Raw genomic sequence first — 13345 nt, 5'->3', positions numbered from 1 at the left:
TTGTTTGATTTTTTGACAATTTCATGGGTAAATTTGGTCATTTCATTCTGTACGGCATCAGTTTCATACTATTTCAATACAACTTCTAATCCATTATTCGGCAACGCCTTACAAAAATCATGCGACAAGGGGAAAAAATCGAGGGTTGCAATCCCCTCTCTTTCCGTGGTCCGGGGTGTGATTTGAAAAAGTACGGCTTCGGTTCCAAAGCATTATGTAGCACTCAAAAGTACTATTAAAAATAATGCCGTCAAAAAATTATTGTTCATTTGAATGTATATTAATAATTATGTTAATTTCATGGTTCACTTGATTTATAAAGCTAAAAAAGTCATTTGACTCTGTACGGCAACTTTGTTTTTAACATGATATTGCAAAATACAATTATTGTTATATAGTGTTGCCGTTCAAAAAAAACTGTTCTAAAAAAAATTATAGAGAAATACAAAAACAGAAATTTTATAAATTATTGCAAAAGTTTAAATATTCATAGATTAATAAAGTATAGCAATTTTCTACATTTATCCTTTGTTTTAAATATTATTAAGATAAATAAATTAGGAAAAAATGATGCCGTACATTTTAATGCAGACCATATCTTTTAGGCTGATGAAAATGGCGCTACTATTTTAAAGGTGTATGGTCATTAATTTGATACTGTACGGTATTAACATATTTTTGAAGAGAACAGTTATTGATAACATGATAAAATCATTATGACGTCTAACTGAAGTGAAAGGGTGTGTAGGTATAATATCCAATAATTGAAACTCTAAATCCCAGTATCACCAGTTTTGTATACTTTTTGGTTTAATATACAGGGTGTAACAAAAATGCAGGTCATAAATTTAATCACATATTCTGGGACCAAAAATAGTTCGATTGAACCTAACTTACCTTAGTACAAATGTGCACAAAAAAAAAGTTACAGCCCTTTGAAGTTACAAAATAAAAATCGATTTTTTCCAATATATCGAAAACTATTTGAGATATTTTATTGAAAATGGACACGTGGCATTCTTCTGGCAGTAGTATCTTAAGAAAAAATTATAGTGAAATTTAGACACCCCATAAAAATTTTATGGGGGTCTTGTTCTTTTAAACCCTCCCAAACTTTTGTGTACGTTCCAATTTAATTATTATTGTAATACCATTAGTTAAACAGACTGTTTTAAAAACTTTTTTGCCTCTTATTACTTTTTCGAAAAGTCAATTTTTTATCGAGATATTTTGAATTATATTTTGAATATTTGTCAAATCCACCACATATTTTTGTATGGTTAAGTACGATTATGGAGACTTGGTAATAATCTGAAATTTTATTTATGATTTACATTTTTAGGTATATTTTGAACCATATTAAAAAATAAGCCCACATCTCGATAAAAAGTGCCTTATCGAAAAAATACAAAGAGGCAAAAAAGTTTTAAAAACACTGTGTTTAACTAATGGTATTGGAGTAATAGTTTAATTGGAACGTACACAAACATTTGGGGGGTTTAAAGGAACAAAACCCACATAAAATTTTTATGTAAACATATTAAAAAGAAGCCGCAACTCGATAAAAACTGCCTTATCGAAAAAATACTAAGAGCCAAAATAGTTTAAAAATGTTGAATTTAACTAATGGTACCATAATAATAATTTACTTGGAACGTACACCAAAGTTTGGGGGGGTTTAAGGGAACAAAACCCCCATAAAATTTTTATTGGGTGCACAAATTTCACAATAATTTTTCTTTAAGATGTTCCTGCCATAAGAATGCCACATGTCAATTTTCAATAAAAAATCTCTAATAGTTTTCGATATATTCGAAAAAATCAATTTTCATTTTGTAAATTCAAAGGGCTGTACCTTTTTTTATGTGCATATTATTACTAAAGTAAGTTAGGTTCATTCGATTTACTTTTGGTCCCAAAATATGTGATTTAATTTATGACCCGTATTTTTGTTAAACCCTGTATACTTCAATCATTATTAATACATGTACCTATATAATTGATTTGTTTCATTGTAATGATGTGAATAAATAAAACAACTATTAAAAAAATACTACTAGAAAACGACTACTTAGCTCACAGTACAGTATTATAGGATATATGCCTACAAATGCTAAACGTCGTAAGAGAACGTTGCTCCTTAAGCGATAAATATATGTAAATTATATTTATTTAATATTTTTATTATTGTTTTATCAATATGAATATGAGGTTTCAGATTTGTACGACATTAACTATTTATAAATTATTGCATTAAGTACAAATGAACTATCTAAATGCCATATATAAAAATATCGTCATAAATTTCACATTACATTTCGTTATATGAATTTTTCTTACCTTTCATTCTATGGATTTTTCCTTGAGCTTTTTTTTCCTATAAATCTTTGGACCAACGAAAATGTACGGCATGTAAAATAATGTTATCTATGCATAAAATACTTTCAAAATAAATTAATTTTATGTTGTTTCAAATCACCCCCTGGACCATTGGATCATTGGACCCCTGGACCATTGGATTGCAACCCTCGATTATTTCCCCTTTTCCCGATTTTTGTACGGCGTTGCGGAATAATGGATTAGAAGTTGTGTTGAAAGAGTATGAAACTGATGCCGTACATAATGAAATTACCAAATTTACCCAGGAAATTTTCAAAAAATCAAAAAAATTTACCAACTTTGTGGCTCACCATTTTTTACGGCACTGCACGCTTTCTTATTATTTTTCATGGATCTATCGATGGTAAAAATGCAGTACAAAAATATATGAACAAAATGTACCCACTCTACCTGCACTTTTGAATTCTCACCAGTACTCAGTTGGACTGCTTACAAGTGACGGCATAGTGCTGAATTTTATTATTTTATGCTCTTATATCGTCCTATATACGTCACCTGGTGGTTCATATGACCCATAAATTTTTGACATGGGCCTGTAGTTTATTAGGTTTAGGACAAAAAAGGGGGATTTAAAAAATTATTATTAATCAATATCATACATTTGGCTAATGCATTCAGTAATTATTAATATAAATTACGTTCATAGTAGGAATGAACGAAACTGATTGTAAGAATGAATAGAATTGCTTGTAAGAATAACCGTATTTATTGTGGGACTGAACGGAATTAACTGTAAGAATAAACGGAAATAATTATTGTAGAAATAAACGAAATACGTTAGGAGAAATAACACTGTTATTGGCACAATGAATAGTCTTCGTCGGTCAATTAACGACGTTGTTGTTTCAATGAATAGTGTTCGTTGAATCAATAAACAGAGTTCGTAATATCAATAAAGTGATATTATGGTATACATAATGAATGTTCATCCATTCAATAAACGTAATGCATTGGCTCAACTAACGAAAATAATGAATTGATGAACATCGCTTTGTTGTTCCAATAAAACCAAGAATTGGACAAATTTTAAGTATTGCGTTTGTTGTCTGAATTAACATTTTTATTGATATTACGTATTTTTTTTTCGTTGAGTGAATGGCTGTGTCGTCAGCGTAGCTGATATTGTTGATTACTTCTCCGCCCAGTCTTACTCCCTCTTGTCTGTCGTCCAAAGCCTCCCTAAAGATTTCTTCAGAGTACAGTTTAAAAAGACTGGGTGACAAAACACAACCCTGTCGTACTCCACGTTTGATGTGTAGTTTTTCAGTACGACTATCTCCAACTTGGAGGATAGAGGCTACTTGATTTTAATATATAATTATTTTAGCAGTCATATCGTAGTGGTTAAGTCCTGCTTTCTGCAGGCAATTGAAAAGTGTATCGTGTTGTACTCAGTCAAATGCCTTTTCGAAGTCGATGAAAAAAACATAAACGTTCTTTCGGAACTCACTACTTTTTTGTAAAAGAACGCTCATACAAAATAGTGCCTCTTTAGTTCCTAGTCTAGTTATACACATATTAAAAGGGATTAATTTTAGGATTTTTGGACTGATCTAAAATATTGTTGAGATATTGTACAATTATTGGAAGTTTGCTTAACTTTTCTCTAGAGCAGCAGTTCGTAATATCATTATGATGGTAGCAAACTTTGGACAGAAGATACGATAAAAAAAATTGTATTGTTGCTCTTTACTGTTTAATTTCATATTTAACCCACCTTTTATACTGTTTCTTAAAAAAGATAAGTTTTAAAGTTTTATCTTAAATGTTTAAACATGAAAACGGACCACCCTATAAGTCAAATCTTCTTACGCATTATTCAGATGAAAAGGGTTTTGGTCCACTCCTCATTTGAAATTCTGCTTTTTTCATTACAACTAAGCCTCGTTATTCCAATAAATAATCATTTTTTATTCAACATTGTTAGTGGATTAAAAATTCACATTCGGATGTTACGACTGATGGGACTAATGAGACTAACGGGATTTTCCACAATGCTCATGAATGAAATACTGAGCCTTGTCATGCGGTGTGCTGTAAAAAGGAACAGAAGATAAACACTTAAGAAAGGATTAGTCATTACAAAAAAAAATTATAGAAAAAAAATAATAAAACAATATAAGTCTACACTTTAGTTGAATGCTTATCTTTTACCGGGCTCTTTTTTTGAAAATTACCTCTGAATATAATACTTCACACGTTGGCTGCCATAATGTTAAAAATAGTGAGGGGTCCCTCAGACCCGGCCCGAGGGCCGTGCGAGCCGTGCGCCCGCACAGGGCGCCAAGGGTGCACTCAACGAAAAAGGTACGTAATATCAATAAAAATGTTAATTCAGACAACAAACGCAATACTTAAAATTTTTCCAATTCTTGGTTTTATTGGGACAACAAAACGATGTTCATCAATTCATTATTTTCGTTCGTTGAGCCAATGTATTACGTTTATTGAATAAATGAACATTCATTACGTATACCATAATATCACTTTATTGGTATTACGAACTCTGTTCACTGAGTCAACGAACATTATTTATTGATATTACGAACTCTGTTCACTGAGTCAACGAACACGATTTATTGAAACAACAACGTCGTTAATTGACCGACGAAGACTATTCGTTGTGTCAATAACAGTGTTATTTCTCCTAACGTATTTCGTTTATTTCTACAATTATTTCCGTTTATTGTTACAATTAATTCCGTTCACTCCCACAATAAATACGGTTTTTCTTACAAGCAATTATATTCATTCTTACAATCAGTTTCGTTCATTCCTACTATGAACGTACTTTATATTAATAATTACTGAATGCAATAGCCCGATGTATGATATTAATTGATTAATAATAATTTTTTAAATCCCCCTTTTTTGTCCTTAAGTTGGATTTATAGTTTGACGTAGCGTAGACGTAGACGTAACGTAGACGCACTGGAAAAGTTCAACACCGAATTTTGTGTACTCTTGTTTATAAATGAACGCAAGCGCCTGACGGAACGTAAGAGAAACGTAACGTAACGGAAGAGTTCACCAACTTTCATCTTTTACAGTGCGTTTCTTATGTGTGGCCAATCAAAATCAAGAATTTTGTTATGTCACCCAAAGCAAAAAGTGGACACGCCCTCATCAATTTTGTAAGGTTAAGGTGTTTATTAACATATTCGAATTTTGTTAATTATTTGTTACAATTAAGTTATTAATTTAATAAAAATATATCATGGTGTAGTTTCAATATTTCAGATAAATATGAGTTGTTTATTGGTCTAATTCTGGGTTATCCACACATACGATAGGTAAATCCAATAAACATTAAACATTTTAAAGACTAGGAAATGAAACAAAATAGTTGGAAATACCACGACACTAAGGAGCATAGATTCGTGTATTTCCTAATCCATGTAACACCAAATGGATACGTATATATTATAATAAATAGTAGTAAAAATAAATAAACACAAAGTGTCTTTACGGTTCGTATAATGTATAATTTATAGCATAGGCTATGTTGTTGAATTAAGTCATTCTTTCTACTCCTGCGCAAAAATTCCGCTACGTCAAATTATAAATTGGCATATTATTTTCTTACGTTTCCAGTCCGTTTCTTCCGTCTCCGTTGCGTCTACGTCTACGCTACGTCAAACTATAAATCCAACTTTAACCTAAAGGACTTTACACTGTGTGATTTTTCATATGATTTCACTTATACAGTGTACTGGAATAAGTGTTACACTCCCCCCGCCCCTTATTAACTTATTTATTTTTAGAACATAAGCAAAACGCTCGGACAGGTCGATTTTTAAAATAATTAAAGTATATTATAACATCAATGTTTCGAACTTTACACGATCCCTCTTCAGGTGACAGGCGCGGCGTAACTTTGATTTTTTTTAAATGGGAAAGTACGTCATGGGACAGCTTATTTAAAAGCGTTTGAAATAGTGATTCCAAAAATGTATAACACTTTAATCCTTTTTGAGAGCGCAGGTGCAAAATTTCGATCGAATTCTTTTTAAACGCATTCATTTTTTTTTGGAATTCTGAGAAAACTAATAAGTATTTTTGAAAAATTTAAACGTAAATAAAATATAACATTATTACCGAGGGCAGAAAGTCCCTTAGAATAAACAAAAAGTTTCTGTTGAATGGTATGCCTATTTGAAATTAAAAATCATACTAAATTTTCTCTTTTTTACCCCTGTGACTTATTAAAATAATCATTATAGAGGTTCTCATGGACTTCAGACCCTCGATAATACTGTAATATTTTATTTTGCATTTAAATTTTCAAAAATAATAATTAGTGTTCTCAGGATTCGAAAAAAATTAATACATTTAAAAAGAATTCAACCGAAATTTCACGATAATAGACACACAAAAACTTCCTTCTACTAAGGACTACACTTGAAAACGAAATGCAATTATTATTCGGCACTTCGGTAACACAGAGAAGCTAGGTGTATCACGATAAGGAAAAGCCGTTAACTTTCAAATGGTCAAGCAAAACATTTATTGTCTTAACAACTACGATTGTTGTCGCAATGAACGCATTGATTGTGGGTATTAAATGCAGTAGTAGATGGATTAATGCATTCGTTGTCACAACAATCAATTTACATTTATTCAATAATCATATATTACTCTATATTAACAACATTTGTACATTGTTTTAATGAAATCTGTACGTTGTCACGATAAACCAAGGTAATTGCTTGTCATCTGCGAAATCAAGAACGTGAGTTGCTGTCAGAATTAACAGTATTTATTAAATATACGAAACTAAGTTATTGTCTGAATAAATTGAGTGTTATTGATTAATGTACTCTAGTTATTCTTACAATTATTAATATTCAATCATTGTCACAATAAACAAATACATTCGTCAATGTCTAAAAGTTCGTTGAAACAACAAATTAAATTGTTGTGACAAAGGAATAATAGGTATTCAGTAATCACTGTTAATCAATATTACGAACTAAATTTTTTTGAGTGTGTGGGGCGAATTTTCCCCTCTTAAAAAAATTCAAAAGCGATAAATTATTTAAATTATGTCAATTTTTTAAGTCAATTATTCACTCTTTTATGATGAATTAAAAATATTTTAGAAAGCCTTAGTAAGTTTTAATTTTATTATAGACAAAAAGACATAATTGTATGTGTGGTGGAATACTGCTGGTATTATCTATATGTCCATTTTGCCGATTCAAGTTCATATAGGCAACCGAAATTACACGGCACAACGGACAAAGTAGTGGGTCAGCCGCTAGACAGAACTGCCGCCAAGTACGTGAGTTTTCATTTTAGCCTTGCCTTGTGCCTTGTTTGGATTGGAGTGACTGTAAACAATGGCCAACAAGAAAAAGCCTTCGGGGTGCCTTTTATATTAATAGAAAAAAAAAGAAGCAAGTTATAGAAAATAAGAAGCGTTTTGTTGAAAAAAATTTTTTTTTGTTAATAAACCAAGTTCCAGTTTTACGAGTACAACAAATGTCATTGATTGTGCTAGTGCAAGTACATCGTCAGTTGTTGTTGACAATTCAGACAAGAAACTTCAATAGGTTGACATGAACATAGCAAACCCTCTTGCTTTGATTTCTTCAACGAAGCAATTTTTTCAAGAAAGGAGTGATGCAGGATTCAACAGAATATTAGTCGATTGCAGGGAAGTGGCCGAAATGATTGAAGTTGACCCAGAATTCCCTAAAGAAAGTGAATCTTCTTAGTAGCAAATTACATTTTTCCTGTCGTTTTCTCTTACATTGACAGTAAGTCTTTGACAGTAAACTTTTTTAAATAGTTTAAAATGGCAATTTTCTTTATTGATTCTTCGAACTGATGTGCGGGAAATCCTAGTTTCTTTTGCAATTTTCCTTGTTCCAACAGATTGGCCAGGTTGCAAATTTCTTAAAACAACCCTTAGGTACTCTAACAATATTTTTTTCAGTTCTTGAGCTTCGCTTCCTTCCTTTTCCACTTTTATGTTCAATAGACCCATAGATGTCTTAAGAGCTTTCCCATCGTTACAATATTCCACTTTTTCTCAGGAAATGCATTTACAATTTTTCTTGCACCGTAATTATATTTTTCACGGTAATATTTAATTAATTTTCTGTCCTCTTTACTTAAAAGTGGCATTATGAACTGGTGAATTTATCTATTTAACTATAAATGTCAAACAAATTCCATAGCAACCTAAGCAGTCATGGCTTACTAAGTAAAATTGATATATTTGAGCGTTTGAGAAATTCTTGAGACATTTAACAAAAATTACTGCTAATATGAGGCAAAAACGATGGAAAACATGTCATTTAGTGTTAAGAGGATTTTGTTCTGGTGTGAATATTAGAAAAGTACTCGAATAAGATTTCCCAATTGAAGTAAGGTAAGGTCGCCAATTAAGGTCACCTTAACGTTTAAATATCTGTAATATTTTATTCACGAACAATATGGGGGAAAACTCTTGTATACGTATTGCCTAACATTTTAGCTATCGAATTTCAGGATAAAATACTTACTAAATAAATAAAGAAATATACAATTTTAACATTGAATAAATGTGGAATATTTGGCCTTATTAGGAACTGGTAGCTTAATAAGGCCAGTTTCATTTTTTACGCAAATTGAGGTAGATAATAAATTTTAAACCTAAGAATTAAAGAACAAATACAAAATTTAGTGAAAGAAACTTTTATTCATATTAAAAAAAAAGCAATATAGAGAAAAAACAGTTCCAGTTCCTTAAAAAGTATTAATTTACAATCGCTTTACAAAGAAAAAATAATTGGCTTATATTCATTAAGTACCATTTAGTAATTTTGTAACTTATCTAAAATTAATAAACGAACTTCCGCACCGTAAAAAACACGTCGTGTCTAGGCTACTTGGCGCTGCTATGTGATACTACCGACTGAATGGCGTAGACCAGCGGTTCTCAAACTTTTTGAGTGATGTACCACCTACAGTTATTTTTATTATTTTTGGTACCACCTATACTTTTAAATTGTATTATCAATACTTACTAAGTACTACTATTTTAATTTTTTCTGTGTTTTGTGTACCACCGCCAATAAATGATATGTACCACCAGTGGTACATGTACCACAGATTGAGAACCTCTGGCGTAGACGATTTTGACTGAGAAAGAGATTTACGGTGACCTCTAATATACAGGGTGGTTCATCTTATTCGCCTCGGTGTCTGTACGGAAAACCACTTAATATTTTAAAAACATTTCTTCACAGAAATATACAGGGCCATTAATACTGCAATCTAAAAATAATGTGAATTATACAGGGTGCTCCAAAAAAGACTGGTATATCAAAGTTATATTTTTTCTTATAGAATGCCCTATATCTCATGACCTTATTGAATTAACCTTGAAAATAAGCTATACTTTCATAAGGGTTCCCTATGCCTAAATACAGGGTATTTTGATTTATTTCGATTTTTATAAAAGTGTAAGGTTTTAGAAAAAAATAAATATCTACGAATCTAAGAATTAGTAACAAATTCTTTCTTAGTTCGTAATAATTGACTATTTAGCAAATTTAACAGGTTGACTGCCAGGGCGGGCGTATACGCCCGCTACCTAATTTTCCCGATATGCCCCGGCGGGCGTATACGCCCGCTATGCACTCGACAAAATTGTATGTCTATATTTGCCAGCGGTCTTATTTAGAATGGTTTTAGATACAGTATACGACCGCTGTGGCATACAAGGCTCGCATATAAATGCGAGTTATAGAATTGCTAGACAAATATTGAAGAAAACTACAATTTTTATTTATTTTTATTTTTTAATAAAAAATTAAAGTAAATCTACTACACACAAGAAAAAAGGCTACATTATACTATGAACAAATTAATATAACTACTTTGAATGTATATTATAACAATCCAAACAAAAGTGAGGCTTGTCCTCGCAAATATCGCAATAGGTCACAACTTTTTTTACACGATTTTTGGATATTTCTCCACGAAGTTTTTTTGCATAACAGCCTCTACAATATCTTCTGGCTTTATTAAAAGGCCCTTCTTTTTTAAGTAGCTTATGAATTTGTGCTGATTTCGTTGACGTCGATTGTGTTGTTTCACTTTCATCATCATTTATCTCATCATAAGTTAGCAGGGATCTCACTAATTCTTCCCGAAACTCTGTAATTTTTACTTTTTTGTTAGCAAGTTGGTTGTATATTATGTGAGAATTTACAACCGCTGTCCCCAGAATGAATTCTATCGCTAGTTTTCGATACCACTTTAGTGATTTTCTTAACGATGAATTATAAGAGGTCATTTGATCAGATTGGTCAATAGATGACTTTCCTTTATTATATTCAATTATTGCCTTCGGTTTATGAACCACACCACTGCGTCGCTGTATGGCTACGGTTTCTGTAGTGTGCTTAGTAGTGAGAAGAAGAACATCCCTCTTATCTTTCCACTTCAAGACGCATACACCTTTTTCGTTTTCCTGTCCAAATACTTCCCCTCTTTTTAACTTTTTGAGTATGACATCTTTCGGATTTCCACGCCGGTTAGCTCTCAATGTACCAATATAATGTGTTTTATTTTCCAACAAAATATTTGTTAGTTCAAGACTTGTATAATAGTTATCAGCAATAATAGTTCGTCCTGAATTTAGTAGGTCCTTTGAGAGATTAATGACAATGTTAGTTGGTACAGAAGCGTTGCCCTCCCTTGTTTCCTTTCCAGCATATATGCGTAGATTCCATGTATATCCATTGCCACCGCATAATTTAAAAAGTTTTACTCCGTATTTGTGCGTTTTCTGGGGAATATATTGTTTGAATATCAATCTTCCTTGAAATGGAACGATAGACTCATCTACACAAAATGTTCGACCTGGAGTATAAACTTTTTGAAAATTTTTGATAAGTTTTTCTAGTAATGGCTGCACCTTGAATAAACGATCTCCTTCTGGACATCTTTCATTATCCGAAAAGTGCCACATTCTAAGAAGCAGCTGAAATCTATTTCGGGACATAGTTTTTGGTATAATAACATTTTTATATAGGTCGTCGTTGCTCCAATACTTTTCCAAAGAAGGCATTTTTACCAGACCCATGTAAGCAACTATACCAAGAAATCTAATCATTTCTTTTTTATCGGTCGGAACCCATCTCTGTAGTCTTGAATCATTGGTAATATCGTTGGAATCACACAATATTTGAGTAGCATATAAGTTTGTTTGATTTACAATCTCGTCAATTATTTCATCATCAACGAAAGTACGAAAACACTTATAAGGCGATAAATCATTTATAAGGATTGCAGCGTAATTGCCACATAATCCATCTTCCGCAGAGTATTCAAATTCGTGATGATTTCCAATTGGCTGCGTCCACGTATGTTCTAGAACATTTTGATTTGCTCCAACCTCATTTTCCTGGATATCGTCAGTATCTGCTAATTGAGTTTGAGCTAAAGTTTCAACATCAAAAAATTCTTCCAATTGTTCAGATGAAATATTGTTCTGTTCCCTTTCCAAATTTTTAGATAACATATTGTCGTCTGTTGCTGTAAATGGAATTGTGGCTGTAGCATCAGCAACTTCTTCTTCCTCCTCAGAGGCATCATCGGGCAAAAGTGATGTAGAACAGCTTGGTTGTTCCAAAACATTCCTCGTACACAATTTCTTTGAAGTGATTTTGGATGATTGCAATTTGCGTTTAATATTTGACTTGGGTTTGGACAATGTTATTTTCTGAGAAAACATGTCTGAAGATGCTTCTATGTCTGAGAAATCTGAACTGGATAATATTTCTTCATCACTGGTTGGCAAAAACATGGGATCAAGATCGGAATCAAGTGAACTAAAGGGGTCAGATTCGTCACCTGAAATAATAAAAAATACGAAATATAGTAACTATGCTTTTTCTCATGAGCATTTTTCAGTGCGACACAGTTTTTCGGTAACTTTCTAACGCATTAAGTTGTATATGACAGAAAAAAAGGCACGTCGGTGATTACTTTGGTAATTATTCTAGTTCTGTGATTATTCTAGTTGTCGATAGATGACGCTATAATCGAAAACAATTTATTTACTAATTATATAATATATCTACGAATATAATCTGTACAATTTATATTTATAAGAATATACAAATCAAAGAAAATACCATATTATAAATGCAATAAAGACAATTGATTTGTTTTTATGCCCAATTGCAAATAAAATTTGACAACTGTCAGATTTAACTAAAATGGCATGTCACTAAAATATATATTATCACGGACTTACCTTTTTTTCTATCGTTAGTGGCGCACTGAAAAATCCTCATAAAAAGAACCATAACAAAAAAATTAAAAATCCGTGGATTTCAAAAAAATAATATCTATTTCAAAAATGAATATCGTTATTACCTGACATTTCAGCATCTCTCAAAGCAAGTTCAACAATTTTTCTGCTTCGTTTACTCATTGTTACACAACACATACATCAAACAACAGTCAAAGATATACTGAGTAGTCTGGTCTGGCACTGTGGCACTTCTCTGTTTGACAAGTTCAGACTCGAATATAAGCGACCGCCAGTACGACGCCCGCTGGCACCACGGGCATAAATATGCCGCCTGTGCCCGGGCGGGCGCATACGCCCGCTAACGGTTTTTTTGAAAAATTTTCATTATTCTGAATTTTTTTTTATTTAAATAAAGAGTAATTATTTCAGAAAGGCATGTTTAATATTAATATGTGCTTGGCATATGGGGCAATTTTTTTTATTTATACATGGGCAGTCAACCTGTTAAGCAGATGCTTATTGCAGCAAAGTTTCTTACAGGGTGGTCAAAATATGAGATTGTTCTATTAACAAATTCAAGCTGTAATAACTTACTTATTTTAAATGGAACACCCTGTATATTACTAGTCTGTCGCGTAGAAAATATACTTAGCTTTCAATTTGTATTAGGGTTTCCTATACCTATCT

At 31.9% G+C, this 13345-nt stretch overlaps 2 protein-coding genes across 2 annotated transcripts in view; both read right to left on the bottom strand.

The window, feature by feature from the left end:
* Nucleotides 1-13345, bottom strand: part of LOC114332534 (metabotropic glutamate receptor-like) — a 248028-nt gene that overhangs the window by 53870 nt on the left and 180813 nt on the right. The gene's annotated exons all lie outside the window — the stretch shown is intronic.
* On the bottom strand, nt 10174-12856 carry LOC126878683 (piggyBac transposable element-derived protein 4-like). Its single transcript, XM_050641539.1, has 2 exons — nt 12781-12856; nt 10174-12252 (listed from the first exon to the last, which is right to left on the bottom strand). Exons 1-2 carry the CDS (start codon nt 12851-12853, stop codon nt 10268-10270), a joined length of 2058 nt encoding a protein of 685 aa, XP_050497496.1. The 5' UTR covers nt 12854-12856; the 3' UTR covers nt 10174-10267.

This window comes from Diabrotica virgifera, chromosome 10 (genome assembly GCF_917563875.1).
Source record: "Diabrotica virgifera virgifera chromosome 10, PGI_DIABVI_V3a".
NCBI classification, from domain to species: domain Eukaryota; kingdom Metazoa; phylum Arthropoda; class Insecta; order Coleoptera; family Chrysomelidae; genus Diabrotica; species Diabrotica virgifera.
The sequence above is the reverse complement of the archived record's forward strand: the minus strand, read 5'-3'. Positions and strand labels throughout refer to the sequence as shown.

Bases quoted from the DNA above. Each gene is read 5' to 3' on its own strand.
- LOC126878683 (XM_050641539.1), bottom strand. From the start codon at position 12,853: ATGTGTTGTGTAACAATGAGTAAACGAAGCAGAAAAATTGTTGAACTT. The intron at 12,253-12,780 runs GTAATAACGATA...TTATTATTTCAG, and splicing joins GAGAGATGCTGAAATGTCAG to GTGACGAATCTGACCCCTTT.